At 41.2% G+C, this 17,111-nt stretch overlaps 3 protein-coding genes across 11 annotated transcripts; 1 reads left to right on the top strand and 2 right to left on the bottom strand.

Moving 5' to 3' along the window:
• Nucleotides 1-321: 321 nt before the first annotated feature.
• Nucleotides 322-2,557, bottom strand: cox6b1 (cytochrome c oxidase subunit 6B1). The gene is made up of 4 exons (XM_030755387.1): nt 2,402-2,557; nt 1,548-1,661; nt 1,172-1,272; nt 322-585 (listed from the first exon to the last, which is right to left on the bottom strand). Exons 2-4 carry the CDS (start codon nt 1,651-1,653, stop codon nt 532-534), a joined length of 261 nt encoding a protein of 86 aa, XP_030611247.1. The 5' UTR covers nt 1,654-1,661; nt 2,402-2,557; the 3' UTR covers nt 322-531.
• Nucleotides 2,558-4,173: 1,616 nt separating this feature from the next.
• fam234a (family with sequence similarity 234 member A) lies at nt 4,174-10,537 on the bottom strand. Of its 6 annotated transcripts, none has more exons than XM_030754232.1 (13): nt 10,235-10,537; nt 9,659-9,736; nt 9,262-9,563; nt 9,068-9,178; nt 8,782-8,964; nt 8,042-8,166; nt 7,732-7,864; nt 7,003-7,135; nt 6,769-6,912; nt 5,898-5,979; nt 5,647-5,799; nt 5,441-5,543; nt 4,174-5,319 (listed from the first exon to the last, which is right to left on the bottom strand). In XM_030754232.1, the coding sequence occupies exons 3-13, from the start codon at nt 9,527-9,529 to the stop codon at nt 5,111-5,113; spliced, it is 1,644 nt and encodes a 547-aa protein (XP_030610092.1). In that variant the 5' UTR covers nt 9,530-9,563; nt 9,659-9,736; nt 10,235-10,537; the 3' UTR covers nt 4,174-5,110. The 6 variants fall into 6 exon arrangements, with proteins under 6 accessions (XP_030610092.1, XP_030610094.1, XP_030610091.1 ...); XM_030754234.1 differs by having other exon boundaries at nt 9,262-9,559; XM_030754231.1 differs by having other exon boundaries at nt 9,687-9,736.
• A 156-nt stretch (nt 10,538-10,693) lies between these two features.
• On the top strand, nt 10,694-17,110 carry luc7l (LUC7-like (S. cerevisiae)). 4 transcript variants are annotated; one of them, XM_030755375.1, is made up of 11 exons: nt 10,694-10,905; nt 12,465-12,933; nt 13,563-13,657; nt 13,788-13,886; nt 14,326-14,436; nt 14,567-14,710; nt 14,809-14,985; nt 15,121-15,209; nt 15,294-15,323; nt 15,416-15,577; nt 15,869-17,110. In XM_030755375.1, the coding sequence occupies exons 2-11, from the start codon at nt 12,924-12,926 to the stop codon at nt 16,008-16,010; spliced, it is 1,059 nt and encodes a 352-aa protein (XP_030611235.1). In that variant the 5' UTR covers nt 10,694-10,905; nt 12,465-12,923; the 3' UTR covers nt 16,011-17,110. The 4 variants fall into 4 exon arrangements, with proteins under 4 accessions (XP_030611235.1, XP_030611233.1, XP_030611236.1 ...); XM_030755376.1 differs by having other exon boundaries at nt 10,763-10,905; nt 12,465-12,535; XM_030755373.1 differs by lacking the exon at nt 12,465-12,933.
• The last annotated feature ends 1 nt before the right edge of the window (nt 17,111 follows it).

Raw genomic sequence — 17,111 nt, 5'->3', positions numbered from 1 at the left:
CACACACACTACACTTTAAGAATCATAGTTTCTAAGCTATAAGGCTAGCTATATTGGTCACTTTATGACCAATCATCATTAGTTTGACCTTGAAGACCTCGGTGTATGTAAACCAAATTGTAATGGGATTGTTAACCTGACCCCACTCTACACCCCTACAAAGTTTTATCAGAATTCATTCAAAACATTTCAAGCTATCGTGCTTAAAGTCTGACATGCAAACGCTACCAAAAACATAACCTCCTTGTCGGAGGTAATAATGGCCTCGAGGGGGATGAACGGCGTGCCATAAAAAGACAAAAATAATCCAGGACAAGAGAGTTCCATAAATATATCCTGAGATATTTTAATGCAGAATCTGCTGTACATTTCATGGTATCTGTAAGGAATGACCATTCAGTTTCGGTGTGCTCTCAGGAAGGAGCGTTAGAGGAAAGGCGGCGACAGAACCGCGAGTTTCACACCACTCTTACAAACGTTTAGCTGAAACGGTGACATCGCTGCAGACCATCAGCATTTGATATGCAAGGCTCAGATTTTCCCTGGAAACGTCCCATCTTCTCTCTGCTCATCCCATTTCTGGATCTAAAGGGACAAAATTTCAGAGGACAAAAAAAAAACGTTTGAGACATAAATATTTATTTTTAGTTTCATTTAACAGCTGTGCCAGGAATGCCGAAGAAAAGGGTGTTAAACTTCAAATTATATTTGGGTGTTTTATTATTATTCATGTCAGTGTAGGGCCACTTTTAAGGGGAACACCTTCAGCATCCACATTTGTTTTTATGCCATATACTGCAGGAAGAACAAGAAAGCATTCCAGTTGGAGATGCGGTAATGACTTGTGGTGTCACGCAGAGTTTAGAGAGTGGAAGAGCTTTGGCTGTAACTCAATGTGTTGATGCATTTTTAGTCAGCTGTGTAATGAGGAGGAAATCTCCGATCTGTGTTTTCCATGTTTCCATGTTTTGATTGTCTGGACTGAGCAGAGGCTCACAGGAATGTGAGGAACGATAAAGTTGTTTGACCCCTGCTAAACAAACTCTTCCCACTAAGGGGAGTGATATGTACACATTAGCAATACAGTTCAGCTTTGTTTTTTTTGGCAAAGTGTTTTTTCTCTTGAAAAAAGGGTTGATAGGATCTTTTTTTTTTTTTTTAATATATTTACCCAGGAAATGGGGCAGAGTGATTTGTAGACCCTCCTGTACCACTCACAAGGCTGGGTGTCTAATCCCTTAGCATCCAAAGCTTTCTGGCAGCGGTAGTAGTCTATAAATAGAGAAGCAACAATGATGAATATCAAAAATAACCTACCAGTGGGCCTCATCAAGAAATCTGACTGGACTATTTTCACACCAGAGGTCAGGGGTCAGTAGATGAGCTGTAGTAGCCTTATCATCAATAATATGATTGAATAAAGGTGTATTAATATGTTTTAATGCCTTAAAGCACAGCATGTCTTGCTTTAACTGGTAGTTACAGGTTAATTATCCACATTTGGAGAAAACAGCAGACACCTCTTTGACCTTGAGGTGTAGTCTTACCCACGTAGTTGGACCAGCAGTTCCTGGTCTGGTTCTGGTTGGGGAATCTGGCGTCAAAGGGAGCGGTGCGGTATTTCTCGAGTTTGGCTTTAATGTCCTCAGCCATTTTCACCCCTGAAAGGAGAAAGTAATCAATGGATTTTTCTGTTTGATCGAAACCAGCGATCGCTTCAAACGGTCGCTCGTTAGCCCGTGCGTCAGACGCAATCAGGTCGATATAATTGCGCTCAGCAGCAGCTTTGCTGTGCGGATAAAGCTCTGCAGGTTGACCCTGTATGTCTGAATACGCGCAGTGACCGGCAGGACCGATTTGACGCGTCAAGACTTCATATTGAGGCAGATGCGGAGGGTGCTGCCTGCGGTACCTGAATGACGCTTCTAGAAATGCGGCGCTTTCCTCAAATATTCTTTTCACACAGCTAATCTATAATATGAAACTATAGATTACGTCGACTATCAGTTAAACTCCTTTTAATATTTAACACAAAGCGCAAAAATCCAATAGGTAAAATGGCCATTATTAGCCGGTATTGGCAGTTATCAATAGCGTCGGTTATCAGGCCACACAAGCATTTCCTTCAAACACATCAGTTTCTTTCTTTTCTCGCACAAACAGGTAACTCTCGTTATTTCACTCTGCCTGGGTGATTAGTTTCTTTAAGAATGCCCTTGAAAGCCCATTGAAAACATCTACTATCGATACCACAAAATTAGTGGTGTCATTTTCACAACCGACTTCCGAGTCATTTTTGATGACCACACACAGAATGTATAGAATAAAGAATACCATGCGGAAGGTCTGCGGAAGAAGAAAACAGTAGTTTAGAGGGTGATGACATGCAGGTGAACGATACCTTAGTCGCACTTGCTGGCTCGGCTCAAAGTGACTTTATACCGGACGGTGAGTGTGTCGTTCCTCTGGTAGACTGTGTGTGTTCCACGCGTGCGCTCCGGTCTGGAGATATTGGAGCCGTGCAGTTCTACGATAAGGGCATGGCGGATACAGGTCACATTGAAATGACAGGGCTCCCATAGTCACACTTAAAATCAACCCTCTGGGTGCAGTCTAAGTCGTGTTTTGGAAATAAAAGCCCTCAGAGGTGAAGTAAAACCCCGGGGGTGCAGCGGGGGGTGTTTGTTTTTGGGTTTAATTTCATGTTCGAGCGTTAACTCTTATCAATCCGGAAGTATTCAGCTCTTCTGTATTTTTGTTAATCATTAATAGGGTGTTTTCACTGTTTAAAGTATATCAGGTGGATAGGTTTGAGTTGCATAACCAAAAAGCCTTTTTTTTTTTTTCTTTAATTCTTTTAGTGGGCTTCATATTTTTCGGCTTTCACGTGAACAAAAGTTGGCATGTACTCTCTGTCCAAACCAGGAACTGTCCAGAAATGCCTGCAGTCGTGTGGAGGTGCTGCAGTCACAGTTTTAAGACCCGCCAGCTGTGAACTCTTACAGGGAACAGCCCGGGAGTCCGTTTTTATGTGGCAGGTCTATTCGCCTGATGATAATAAGCAGACTGCAGCGCAGTGCCTCTGGAGCACTAACTTTTAAATGAAAGAAAACGGTAGTGTATGAGCTGCATTTCTGCGTGTAACCCCTCTATAGGTAGTGCACTTGCACTCGGAAGGCAACGCGCGCCTATCCGCCTCCGGTCTCTGCCCACGCCGGTCCACGCCCCTCCAGCCTAGTCTCGGGGCATTTCCTTAAGTTCGGCATTTCATAAAAATTCCAAGCATTTCCCTACAAGGAGAGCCTCTCCATTCCCCACATCTATTCAGGAGGCGCCCCCCGGCAGCCTTGCGTCACGGTAAATAAATGACGCGCTACAAGTATTTCGGGAGCAAACTGCGCGGTACTGCCCCGAAGATACGTGACTGCCTTCCATACATCCATGCCGACTGTCTGACGGCACTGCCTGCGCTTTACTGCAACCCGTGTCTACATCCACGAGGGCAACAAACAGCCTGTTTTTTGTTTGTTTGTTTGTTTTTTCACATTTATTTGGAAACACACAACTTTGAAATATGGCCCATTAATTCTAAAATCACAGCTTTTGATTTATAAATGTACAACAATGCTGTGATACTTTGAGAGTAAAAGGGAAGGTTTACAACACGGTATCTTGTATGGTTTGGAGACAGTGGCACTAACAAAAAGGACACAAAGATGGAGGTGGCAGAAATGATAAGATTTTCACTGGGAGGGAAGAGGATGGACAGGATTAAAAATAAACACATCAGAGGGACAGCTCAGGTTGAGCAGTTAGGAGACAAAGTTAGAGAGGCATGGCCGAGATGCTTTGGAGATATACAGAGGAGGAATAGGAGATATATTGAGCAAAGGATGCTGAAGATGGAGTTGCCAGGCACGAGGAAAAGACCACAGAGAAGATAGTGGAGGACATGCAGAGTTGTTGTGACAGAGGAGGATGCTCGGGACGGGGTGAGGTGGAGGCAGAGGATCCACTGTGGTGACCCCTAAAAGGAGAAGCTGAAAGAAGGAAGGGGCTGCCATCCTTAATCCTACTCTACAGTTAGATGCCCCCCCCCAAAAAAAAGAAAATTGTACACATCCACTGCCACATTACCTCCAATAGTGTCACACTGAGATTAAGCACAAGCAATTACTTCAAAAATATTTATTCAAACCCAAACATTTCATTACAAGTCATCTCCAATAAAGACCTCTTTCACAGGTTCAATAATAGATCAATCAATCAATCAATCATCAATGTTCAGCTAAAGTACAAACCTCATTATCAACCTTACCTAATATAAATCACTGAGGGGAAAAACAGCTTCCTAAGGAGCTGTGCATCCACAGCAATAACTATTATTTGATACAGCATTGAGTGAGAGTGTAGTCGGTGTGCGTTACAGCTTTACATCTTACAGCATGTTTGATTAAGTAACGATAAGGGATCATAACGGCTTGTCAACATCAGCACCGTTGACTGCTAGACTGCCTTTCCGATACGTTCACAAACAGGATATCTTACAAACTAAACAATAAACCCTCAGTGTAAACCTTAAACCAGCCCTATAACTGTATACCTATTCTTCTAAGGTTGTTTGAAACACTCAGGAAAAATCCCTGTAGCGGCATACATCTGCTACCTTTAAAGCACAGCGTGACATACAGTTGCATAGATCTGAACAGTCCAGCTTCTACAATATTTTTTTTTAAAAAAAGAAAAGAAAAAAAAAGAGCACTGCACTGATGCATGGAAGTGCTAGAAACAAAACAGCAAGGCAGGTTTATCAGCAGGAGAACAACAATCTGAGCAGAATGATTGTCAGTGAACAGCAGCTTTTTTTGACACTACACAAATTTAGACTTCTGATAATATGAAGATTCTGTTTTGAAGTATAAAGGCAGGTAATGCCCAGTTTGTCCACTGAAGGGCATCCCCGTCAAAGCAAATCAACCTAAAGTCCTCTAAACACAAATTCATTTCTTTGGTGGTCAGCAGTCATAACTAGTGTACACACTTTGGATTTAAAGTCAAGTTAAGTCAGCAGAACACTGAGGACATGCTGCACATGTTACAGTTGGTCCGTTCACCAATCACTAAAGCGGAGTCGGTTAAAGGCCTCTTTAATCTCCTCGTTGGATTTTGAAGTCCCGTCGCCAAAACGGAGCACTTTGCTATCGGGAATGTCCTGCTTCAGCTTCCGCTTGCTGAGGACCACGGTGCCTTCAGCTCCCTCCTCCTCAGGACCCATCAGCAGGATGTAGGCAGCATGGCGTCCACGCTCCATCAGTGTGGCTACAATAAAAAAATATATATATATAGCTGTCAAAAAACCCCAAACTGACCCCATGATGCTGGAGCTACATCATAGCAGTAATAACTTTGTAAGAACAAAGTAAGTAAGAACAGAAGGTACCTTTAAATGCTATAATGTGGTCTATGATATTAGTGGACTCGAGGAGAACATTAGAGTACAGAGGATGCAGCATGTAAGAACGTCGGTCACTTGCTAATGGCTCCTGGAAGGAAAACATTTCAGGTGTCAGCGAGCAGTTTCTGAATCTTTGAGCCAACCAGTCATTTTGAGCGTTATTTTTATTTTCATAAAGCCAGCGTACTTACAGATGAGTTTGACTCTGATGGCATCAAGCCCCAAAACATGAAGACTGAGAAGGAGTTGGTGGTGTCGATTGAAGCGGGTCTTGGGGAGTTTGGACTGGCCAAGAGGGGGACTTCCCACAGCACACTACCAGACTTCCCATCCAGAATTCTTATCTGCATACAAAACAGAAGGTGGTCAAGTTACTGTATGATTCAAAGACTTTCAAGATTTATATATAACAGCTGTTTGTAAGTTTTCAAACTCAACTTACCCTCTTTGTGTAGTTGCCAATATCCTCCTCAATGACAACATCTAATAAACCATCTTTGTTAAAATGACCAAAAGAGGGTTCACTGAAAGAACAACAAAGAGAAAAACATGTACTCCACCCAGCTAGCCTTATTTTATAACAATAAATGGCCTACTTTGGTATTTATTGTGCTCTCCCACAACAAAAATGACCAGAATTTAATACTGAATGTTTGAGATTGTTGGCTTTACTAGGAGTATGAGGTATCTGGCCAAATACATTTTGTACTGTCATGTATAATTTCCTCAGTGGACGTTTCCCAAATTATTACAGCCTATAAATGACACAGTCCTGCTATAAAACTACTGATGTGTTTTTTAATTACTCAATAGCTTAAAAAAAAAAAAAATCTTTATGTGTGGTTTTGAAATTTAGAGCTGCAAGTGTTAATTTGTCTGTAAACACTATCTATCAAATACCCATTACAGATGGCCAAGGCACGATAATCAGAGTTTTTTTTTAACCCATAGGAATATTTAGACAGCTATCCTGGAAGCAAATATTCACATTTCAGAAGCCAGAAATAGAACAAATTTTGCATTTTTGCTCAAAGATGTTTGTCAACTGATTTTCTGTTTTGAGCAAATTATGTTATGGCACTAATGTATGCCATGTCAGTTGTTCACAACTCATTATTGTAGTTAAGATGTAGGTAAATATTGCTCTTCTTGTCTTTCTGTATCCATGGCATTTGTCCAGTACTCTCAGAGACACTGACTCTGTAAGCACTCTGCACTGAGGCATTAATGAAACTGCTGTGCTGTGTAACTAAGAGCCTTCCTTTTGTGCTCTGCTTAACGCGCGCAGTCTAACATCTACACAGTCGGGTTACCTGATGACTGAGCTGGTGTTGACTCTCCACAGTAGCTTTAATGCTTTTCCATCAACCAATGCCACCTCCTTTCCAGCAACAACCAACAGGTTGGATGAATCATCTGTTTCATCCGTTCTGAGCACTCGACTCACTGCTTCAGACCTGCAAAGCAGAAACAAATATCAGTACGTCTCAGGGTAAAAAATCACTATAACAGACTGTTTTGTAGGAGTAATCAAGGCTGCTTCTTACTCGTAGATGGGAACAAGGCCGGCTGTGCCATTGAGATTTCTCTCCAAGTGTTTGTCCTTCTTGAGACCCACCTCCATCCCTGCTTTAGCCTTGGCAGCAATTTTCCACAGTGCCCATCCATACAAGCCAGTGTCTAGGAGTAAATACACACTTACTCACTACTGCTATTAGGTATTAGACGCTATACACCTGCTAACAACAGGGCATGTAATAGGTATATTTCCCCTTTCCTGTTGCAGAATCACCAATAGGAAGCAAAGCCAAAGGCTGAGATTATGAATCATTATCATTATGAATACTTTAACACTTGCACAAGTGTGCTTTGTAGCTCATTTTGAAACGTGCTATATAAACAGAGGCATGTGTCCTCAACATCAAGCTAACTCAGTCTTACAGTTCTAACTATTGCCTTCTTTAACATTGGCATCCATGTCTTCATCCAGGCAATAATAATAATAATAATAATAATAATAATATTCTTCCTCTGCTCTGGCTCAATTACTCACAGCCAAAACAACAAGGCATCTGGAGGATGGGGGCCCATGCACCACCTTACCATTTCACATCACCCTGTCTAACAATCAGAAGCCTTGCTCTTGCAAACATCTCTCTACTATGAAGTTTTGAGTTTTGCAGCTGTACTTGCATAGACTGCAACCCTTGTCATTTAGAACCTGCTAAGCTGGTTTGTCTGCAGATGCACTGTCACAGATGATTTCAGATGCAAACCTTTTTGTAGTAGTACGTAGTGAGAACCTGTCGCAGTGCAGTGGAGAAGATGATTGGCTGTCTCTGTGGAATCAAGAACCACTGTAGTACCAATCTGGACACCCGTCTTCCCTGAGAGGAATACCAGCTGAGTCTGCAGGTATGACAGGAGATGTTGAGATTGGGTGAATTCTATCTTTGCTCATTAACAGATTATTTCACTGTTGGTGTGAAACTTTTCCATATTTGAGTCCAGTTACAGGAAGAGACTGCTTTACTGTAAAATAAAAAACTGCTGCAAAGTAAATAAATAACATCACTGGAGTTATACCTGTGTGTTGTCAGATGCCACCAGAGCCACATCATCAACTTTGTCCCCATCCAGATCTGGGACACTGAGAACAGGTGCAGAGCTGTGCAGCCCAGTAGGCTGAGGCTGTTTCCAGATTTCATTACCTGAAACATCCACACAGCTTTCTTTACCTAGAACTGATCTTTAGTATTTAAAATGGCTTTACTTTACCTTTAACTAGACTTAAGGGACACTTCAATAAATGTCCTGCAACTAATGCATAGACTATAACAATTTTCACATCAGAACACAGTTCAAAGACGAGCATGCAGAGCACATATTTTCTGGAAAGTTTTTGCTTATCTCCGCAAGACAATGTCATACTAAATTTTCCAAATATTCCAACAGCATTGGTCCGTAGTAAAAGAATGCAGGCCCTTCATGAAATAAAAAAATAAAACAAACCAAGCCTGAAACTGTTGCTTATATCAAGCAAATATGGGAATACAATTCTCTTCCAAAAACACAGGAATTAGTGTCCTAAGACCCCAAACATGTTTAAAAAACAAAACAAAAAAAAAAAAAAAACGCTGTTAAACGAAGAGCTCATGCAAGTGGTAAACATGCATCTGGCTCCACTTATATTAAGCTTGTTGCTGCTTCCAAACTATAAATAAGCATTGCTTTTAATAAACAATAAAATCTCTCTCTCTCTCATCAGTTGAATAAAGGGTTTACTTTATTTGCCAATACTTGCATCATGTTGTTTTTTCACTAACCGGTGTGCTTGTCAATGGCTGTGAGGTTGTCAGAATGGGACAGCAGACAGTCCCAGGTTCTGCCTGTTTTTCTGTCCAGACCACACTGGGCCCAGTGGAACTCGGGATGCAGCGGATGTTCCCACAGGTTCTCTCCATGTGTGCCATCCACTGCCAACACAAACAAACATGGCGAGGGCAGACCTGGAAAACACACAGTTTTATCTGAATTATGCTAAACAAACATAACACATAGCAGGTGTGTTTTATTCTCATGAATACAAATAAACTGAAGATCAAGTTATACCTTCATCAGCACATGATGTGTTCTGAGTGCCTTTTGTGTTTTTGAGGACAAACAGGATATCCATCACCTTGTCTTCATTTGCATGTTCAAAAGCTAAGAAGTTATAGGTTGCTGTGGGGAAGAAAAGAGGGGGTAGTACTTAATCTCACAATTACAACACTGCCAGATGGCAAAGGGCATATAATTACACTCACCTGCTTCAGGGAACGTCCTGTTCCAGGTACTGAGATATTGTGGTCTCACAGGACAGGGGATGATGAAGGAGAAGGCAAACACGATGGTGAGGCAAAGGAACAAGGAGAGGAAGAAGACTGCAGTTCGCCAGTGGGTCAGTTTGGCAAAACTCAATTCCTTACAGTTCTTCTTCCTCACCTCAGTTGCTGATGGTGCTGTTCCTGCCTCTGCACCATCTTCTCCCCTCTTCAGAGGGTCGCCCTCAGTGCCATGGTCTGTGGTCTCCATTGTTACCTCAAAGCATCACTGGCCCACTGACTTACTTGACAGGTGAAAAGAACTTATGGTAAACACTTACATAAATACATACCACTGTAATGACAAATTGCGCTCATTTACAACAAAGTCAGGCTTCACCTGTTCCAGTGTGCAGTGGATTACAAACCTGCATGTGTCAAAGTAACACAAAAACTCGCTGGCATTCACAGATAGAGCCTGTGGGAAATAATGAACAGTCTCGCTATTTCTGCTGCATCAACCTTTGTGAATCTCTGCTTATTCAGATGCGCAGGCACAGATCCAGACATTTCTCAGCACAAAACAACAAACCCATAATAAACATCGCTCAGGATAACACACCCTATTATTTGTTCTGCAGCCACGGGCTCATTTACTCCCATGTAAAAAGGGAAGAGAAGGGCGTGTGCTACAAACTTAGTTACTTGAGTATCACAAACAGACTCGCTCAAAATTATTTTACGTCCTGAGACTATGCACTGTGAAGTTTTTCTTCGCCTGTCTCATCTTCGGATAGCTATGTTAGCGAGAATAGCTAAGAAAAGTTCACCCCTAACAGTGGGTTAATTTGCTAACTTGTTGAACGAAAGCCAGCCCCGAAAAAAATGGACAATAGGTAAAATTACCACAAAAAAAAAGACCCCGATTTGAGTTTAACGGAACAGTTTACGCAGACAGAAAGGACGTTTTTCTTACTTTAATTCTCCACCGCCGACTCCTGCGGTTTTTGGTGCGGCTAATTTCAGATAGCAGGCCTGATACAGGCCAACAAAACTGCCTGTCAACTTCAGCTGCGTAAAGAAATCACAGGCCAGCCCACTGTCACCAGAACGCTGTTTTACCTTGAACTTGTCTCGCAGGTGGCGCTACACGTTGAAGATTTATACATTCAAGCAATATTGAAATATCCAAAAACAACATGAACCTTAACATTAAGATTCATTGGCCTAAATGTGGATAATTCTTTTAGTGAGCGGTGCTCCCAGGGGATGAATGCCTATGGTTAAAAAGCTGCTGTTTGGAAGACTAAGCTCAGGGCAAATATTTTTAGGAGTTATGATTGGCTATTGTACTTGTACTCGGCCGTTCCGATTGGTGCATTTCAGACGGGGCTTTTTAGCCAGGCTACAGAGTAGTGTCGTCATTTCCCGGATATTGAACGGAAACGGGCGAGTTGAAGAAATAGAGAGAAGCTACAAGGGGGAGATGCTTGGATAAATAAATTCTCAAATAACCCGAACAAACAGAGGAACTGTTTTCAGTTGCTTGACTTTTATATATCGCTGTCGACGCAAGAGCCGCAATAATGTCTGCCCAAGCTCAAATGAGAGCTTTGCTCGACCAGCTGATGGGAACAGCGAGGGACGGTGAGTTGCTGTAGCATGCTAGCCGAGGTAGCTAGCCAAGATGGAGCCACTGCTGAGGCTGGCTTGTGTTGGCGTGTGATGGACAGAGCTGCATGAATGGATGTACTGCAGAGGGCTGTGTGACAAAGTAACGTTGTATTCAGGCAGCCTGTTCAGGGTTAATGTGAGAATTTAATGTTTGCATCCAATGTGGCTTAATGTAGTTTAATAAGTTGCAGTTTCGCATTTAGCTTTTATTAAATTTCTTGCTTGTGTAGGGTACGCAGGCTGAGGCTAGCTACTTGTTTATTGTGAACCGTGAGGCGCCGAGATACAAGATGCTATCCCTGGCGTTAATTAATTGGTAGTTAGTAGTAAAATTGATGTTTTCTGTATCTATGCGGCTCATTAATATAGTTTCATTAACACAATTGTAACCCTTGTGTGGCGTTCGGGTCTGTGGGACGCTTACCAAGAGGCAAATTATGCAATTTATTCTTATTTCAACCTCATTTTCTATATAAAAACCACACATTTTCAATAACTTTACCCTGCAATTTTGCTTCATTTATATTTGCACTGGATAACGTGTTTTTTTTTGTTTTGTTTTGTTTTGTTTTTTCCCGTTTTTATTACATTTTGGCACACAAACGAGTAGCACTTTTATTAATAAGTGTGCGCTAACAGAGGTATAGTCCAAATATCAACCAGTATGTGGGCAGTATTGCTTGGAATTAAAATAAAGTAAGCCTCCGTTAGGTATTTTTACATAAATTGTTGTGGCTGTATTAATTTAATAACACAATAATGTTAACACCACACAAGGGTTAAACGATAAAGAGGCCTGACTTTGTAGTAGGCCTACCAGTACTTTTAGAAGCTAAATGAAACCCTTTTCTAAAGGAACCAGAGTATTTAGGTCATGTACTAGATAATCTCCAGTATCTTTTTATTAGTATAGATTTTATTCAAGTAGAATACAGTTCTGTAATCAGTTTTACAGTTCTTTTGCATTGATGGTAGGAAAATGTAGTTTATTGTAGTAATGAGTGGATAGATGCCCTAAAATTAAGGTTGTTTTGGTTTTTTTAGTAGCTTCCAGCCTTTTGGATACAAACATTAATTGCCAAATAAGAAAAGACAAGATAAGATATCCTTTATTAGTCTCGTAGTTGGGCAGTTCACATAATTACAGCAGCAAACTGGGATAGAATACATAGATGCAGCATAGCCTATAACAGTGGTACTATACAACAATAGATGAAATGTACAATACAAGGTAGAAGAAGTATATATTTATGTGTGTATATCAGCTGTCAGGTCTGACTGTAGTAAGCAGAAAGTTGTAGCTTTTTGCTGCTCTGACGTTTTTGTTTGTTTTTTAAATATTTCATTCTGACAGCTGGTTGCGTAAAATTGGAGCACTGAGGATCATTTCTTTAAACAAATTGATCCTTAGAGTAAGAGTGAATTTGTGTTGTGAGCTTGTGTATGTGTGATGAGATATGATATAAAATTCTTCCCATACTTTTGTTGCATACAGACTGAACAATTGTGGCCCCTTTATTTTATTCATTAAGGTTCAGTGTATCTTTGCCAGCCTACATCAATCTGCAAAGGAGTTGCAGAAAAGCCTCATGTTCATCGAGCCGTGAGTCACACATAATTTTTAAAGCTGTTATGGTGAATATCCAAACAATTTGTTTGCCTTCCGGAAGTTATTGTAGCCTTTTTTTTTTTTTTTAATTAGAAAAGAAAAATCACACAAATGGGTAAATCTTCATTACCATTTGAAGTAATATTACACAGCTTGAGCTAAGACGTCTGGTCGCGTTGAGTCCAAACGAGCAGTTTTCCATTACACGTCTATTTTCAGAAGGCAATTTTAGCAATCAGTCCACACAAAAACTTTGCACACAGCATTTGCAATCTGACTTGTGTATGACTCCCAACTTCTTACTACAGGTATGGGCAAGAAAACTGTTTCCATTTATACTTTTCTACAGCGGGTTTAAAATTCTGCAGCTGAGGTCTTGAAGATGCAGAAGGGTACAGTATGTGGTGCAAGTCGCAGTGTGTATAACCTAAATTTTTTTCCTTGGATTTTTTTTTTTTTGGCATTTTTGTTTTGAATTTTCTGTGAATGCTCGCATTTATAAATAAAGGCTTGGCTGGAAGATTTATAGAAATTTTTAAAGCTCTATTTGTAGTCTTAATAGCCATCTTCCGTTTTCTAATGAAAATGATACAACATTAAGGTAGCTATTTTAACACAAGTTGAACAAAATCCCCAAATTGTATCATTATAATGTTGTTGCACCCTCCTCTAATAATTCCACCTTTGAGGCTTGGGTAAGGTAAGCACTAAGAATAAACGAAAAGTACGTACATACAAATCAATGTTTATTACAGTGTTAATACATTAATGTATTCCAGTAGAGGCACATTTACGCTACTAATGGATACTTGTAATGTTACACTAATAAAGTACAAAGAATACCCTGACAAGCATCGATATACAAAATAGTTTCTACTCATTTGGATGAGTACAAAATATTTAAATGCAGTTTTGGAATGTAGTACAATTATATTAATATCTGTTGAAGCACTGGATACCTCGCCACTGTTATCAAGTATGTGAGGGCTGTCTCACTGGTTCTTCTTTTGGGCTGTTTCAGGGGATGAGACGCGGCAGAGGGTCAAGTTCACTGACGAGCGAGTCTGCAAAAGTCACCTTCTCAACTGCTGTCCACATGACATCCTTTCTGGAACTGTAAGTGAGATGAACTTCAGATCTGATCCATCCTAAGAGGATATTACCATTCGTATTTGCATTTATGCAGTCTAACGTGTGTGTGTGTGTGTGTGTGTGTGTGTGTGTGTGTGTTGTTTATTGGTGATAGCGTATGGACCTTGGGGAGTGCACTAAGATCCATGACCTGGCACTTCGGGCTGATTATGAGATTGCCTCCAAGGAGAGAGATCTTTTCTTTGAACTTGATGTAAGTTATGTCCTTTTTATTAATAATATATAGGTGTTCTAAATGTAGAGTATGGTTGAGGTTGAGGAAGTTGCTGGAATTGTCAGAGAAATGCATTTACTGTTACTTTTAGTGTTAAATGGTAAGTGGCAGCTATTTCACCTCAAATGTTTCAGCAGAAGCAAAAAAATGAGGCCACAGTAATTCCAGTGTTTCCAAAAAGAGCAAATGGAGTTGTCCAGGACTGATCTCAAGTCTCTTTGCAACCTAGAAGTCAGCACCATCAATGCCAAAACGGTGCTTTTCAAGTTAAGTTGCAAGTACAAATCAAAGGATTTGTACTTGTCAAGTAGTTCAGTTAAGAACATTCAAAATAGGGTTGCAGCTAGGCAAATAGCCTAGTCCCATTTGAGAGGTTTGTGTCTACTGAGTGTGTTAATAAAAGATCTTGCTCCTAAAGGCAGTGGATCACCTAGAGTCTTTCATTGTCGACTGCGATCGGAGGACAGAACTGGCCAAGAAGCGCCTGGCTGAGACCCAAGAAGAGATCAGTGCAGAGGTGGCAGCAAAGGTGAATGACACAACATTTTTAGAATATATGAAGGCCGACTTTCTGTATGCAACATCCAGTGTACCCTGTTTGTGTGTCTTTTGGCTCAACATAACCTGCTGCCATTTGTGTTGGTGTGGCTGTGTTGTAGGCAGAGAAGGTGCATGAGCTGAATGAGGAAATAGGAAAACTCCTGGCCAAGGCTGAGCAGCTTGGAGCTGAGGGCAATGTGGATGAGGCTCAGAAAGTCCTGCAAGAAGTGGAAAAAGTCCGCACGAAGAAGAAGGATGCAGAGGTGAGAAATGACTTCAAGCATGTGGTGCTCTCTGACTCTTAATATTTTCACCTTCTGACCCCTCACTGTCCCTTTTATTCCCTCTTCAACCTCCTCAGGAAGAATACAGAAACTCCATGCCAGCCTCTAGCTTCCAGCAACAGAAGCTCCGGGTGTGCGAGGTGTGCTCGGCTTACCTTGGTCTCCATGACAACGATCGTCGTTTGGCTGACCATTTTGGTGGGAAGCTACACCTCGGCTTCATTCAGATCAGAGAAAAACTGGACCAACTAAAGGTGTGTACGCAGCAAAACCATAAAAACACGAGTGACATGGTGCTGACTACACACAAGAAAGGAAAGAAGATGGGTGATTAACTAGTTGAAGGCTGTAGAAAGTTGTTTTTACCTTTTTAAATTATTTATTGTCAGAAAACGGTGGTCGAGAAACAAGAGAAGAGGAATCAGGAGCGCCTAAAGAGACGAGAAGAAAGGGAGAAGGAGGAAAGGATGAGGAGGAGGTGATTGCCAACATTAAAAAGTTCAGACTCTACAGAAGTTTGTTTTATGTTTAACTCTGTGGTTGTAATCTATTTGTTTTATAGGACCAGATCACGGAGCAGAGAGCACAGAAGGTAAGGAAGCTCCCTCGTCGATCCATCTGTTCTGCTCGAGCGAGCTATGAGAGTGATTGGAAATCAAAAATGTTGTCCGCTATCTTTGCCAGGTCCCGTTCTCGTGACCGCAGAAGGAGACGCTCACGATCCACGTCACGAGACAGGCGCCGTTCCCGCTCTCGCTCCAGGGAGAGGAGGAGGCGGCATCGCAGCCGATCCCGCTCACGCAGCCGAGGACACCGTCACAGCCACGAGCAGAGCTCCAGACACAAGTAAAAATGCAAAACCCTTCATAATTTATACTCCAATGAAACAGACTAATCAAACACATGGAGACTTCATGTATTTTGGGGATATTAACACATATCGCTTCACTTAAAAACAAACAGGATAAATTAAAGGAAATTACACAGACTTTTTGTGGGGGACACAAAATAAAAGCTCTTATCGAACTGAAGTTTGTGTTTTTGCTTTTTACGGCCGCAGTCCTGTTTTCCACCTTCTTCAGCTACAAATTTGTATTTGTTACTACCCTGAATGTCTCATATGGTTTTGTCACACAGGTCATCCAGAGATCGAGAGCGCTCTTCCAGGGACCGCGATCGCTCCTCCAGAGACCGGTCACGGGAGCGAGACAGAAGGGATGGTATGAACGGCAGGTCGGACTCCCGCAGGGCGGACGACAGGGACATGGGGGACCTCTGAAGACCAAACTCCATCCACGAGAACACACACAGCTTCCTCCTGTCTGTCCATTTATAATATCCTAATGTCACATGCAGCCCTTGCTTTGACCCCGCCCCCCCTGTTTTTTCCCGCCTGCCTCCTTTCTTTGCTTTAGTGCAGCCAGAGTGCACACATACTTGAAGTATTGGATGGAGTCTTTTTTTCTTCTTCTTTTTTAATAACATCACATACATCTGATTGTTTTTGGATTTGGCAGGTTATTGATCAGTAGTGGAGTGCACTTTTAATGCCCACGTCTGTAATTCGGTGGCTGTCTGTATCCAGTCCATCCCTTGTCTTGTTACTACCCTGAAATGTGTCCACTAGAAAAGGCAAACTGGTCTGCCGGAATGGAGCATAAAATGTAACTGGTCCGTATTCTTTTATTATTATCTGATGGTGTTTTGATAAAGAATTTGTCTGTAAATATGTTTGGGGCTGACTGTCATGGTCTGAACAAGCCTCGTCCTGTCAAGTAGTTTTTTTTTTTGTTCCTTCTCTCCCTTTGAAGATTTAATTTCACTGTTTCAATGCAGTTCTTGAAAGCCTGTCTGCATCAAGGTCTTCAATACTTAGTTCTCTAAACCCCACTTAAAAGTTCAAATTCAAAGGTTTCAAAGATTCTAGTGTTAGTATCCAACTTGCCTCCCTTTTTGTCTTTGTCTTTAAGTCATCGGGTTTTGTTTTTTACAGTCAGTAGTGAAAGGAACTCATTTGGTGACGAGTTTGTTCAATGTAAGTAAAATCTTACAAACCGTTGGTGGCAAGTCTCTTTATCATTTGTTTCTATCTTGATTTCTTTTTAACATACTGAAAATAAACTCTCTAGAATTTGTGTTGGCATGTGAAGCAGTAGGTTCAGAAATGATAAAGGTGAGTAGCTTTGAACTTTTCTTAAGTGAAAAATTACAATTTTGAACATTTTTGGCCCAACTTGGACAGATTTTTTCTTTTGCGATTATGATAAAATGCAAACAGATTTTAATGGATGCACTGCTTTACCTAATGTGTGAAGTCATATCTGTTTGTTCTGCTGGAAACCTTTCTTTAAAGTCTCAATAAAAAAAATAAATTAAAAAG

This window comes from Archocentrus centrarchus, chromosome 19 (genome assembly GCF_007364275.1).
Source record: "Archocentrus centrarchus isolate MPI-CPG fArcCen1 chromosome 19, fArcCen1, whole genome shotgun sequence".
Lineage (NCBI taxonomy): Eukaryota > Metazoa > Chordata > Actinopteri > Cichliformes > Cichlidae > Archocentrus > Archocentrus centrarchus.
Note: the sequence above shows the minus strand (reverse complement) of the source record. Positions and strands in the feature narration are given on the sequence as shown.

Coding starts and splice junctions, on each gene's coding strand:
- cox6b1 (XM_030755387.1), bottom strand. CDS start 1,653: ATGGCTGAGGACATTAAAGCCAAACTCGAGAAATACCGCACCGCTCCC. Junction 1,273..1,547: donor CTGCTGGTCCAACTACGTGG/GTAAGACTACAC, acceptor CTCTATTTATAG/ACTACTACCGCTGCCAGAAA. Junction 586..1,171: donor CACTCTGCCCCATTTCCTGG/GTAAATATATTA, acceptor TTGTCCCTTTAG/ATCCAGAAATGGGATGAGCA.
- fam234a (XM_030754232.1), bottom strand. CDS start 9,529: ATGGAGACCACAGACCATGGCACTGAGGGCGACCCTCTGAAGAGGGGA. Junction 7,865..8,041: donor TGGCATCTGACAACACACAG/GTATAACTCCAG, acceptor TCATACCTGCAG/ACTCAGCTGGTATTCCTCTC. Junction 5,800..5,897: donor TTGGCAACTACACAAAGAGG/GTAAGTTGAGTT, acceptor TTTTGTATGCAG/ATAAGAATTCTGGATGGGAA.
- luc7l (XM_030755373.1), top strand. CDS start 10,845: ATGTCTGCCCAAGCTCAAATGAGAGCTTTGCTCGACCAGCTGATGGGA. Junction 13,887..14,325: donor ATCTTTTCTTTGAACTTGAT/GTAAGTTATGTC, acceptor TTGCTCCTAAAG/GCAGTGGATCACCTAGAGTC. Junction 15,578..15,868: donor GAGCAGAGCTCCAGACACAA/GTAAAAATGCAA, acceptor TTTGTCACACAG/GTCATCCAGAGATCGAGAGC.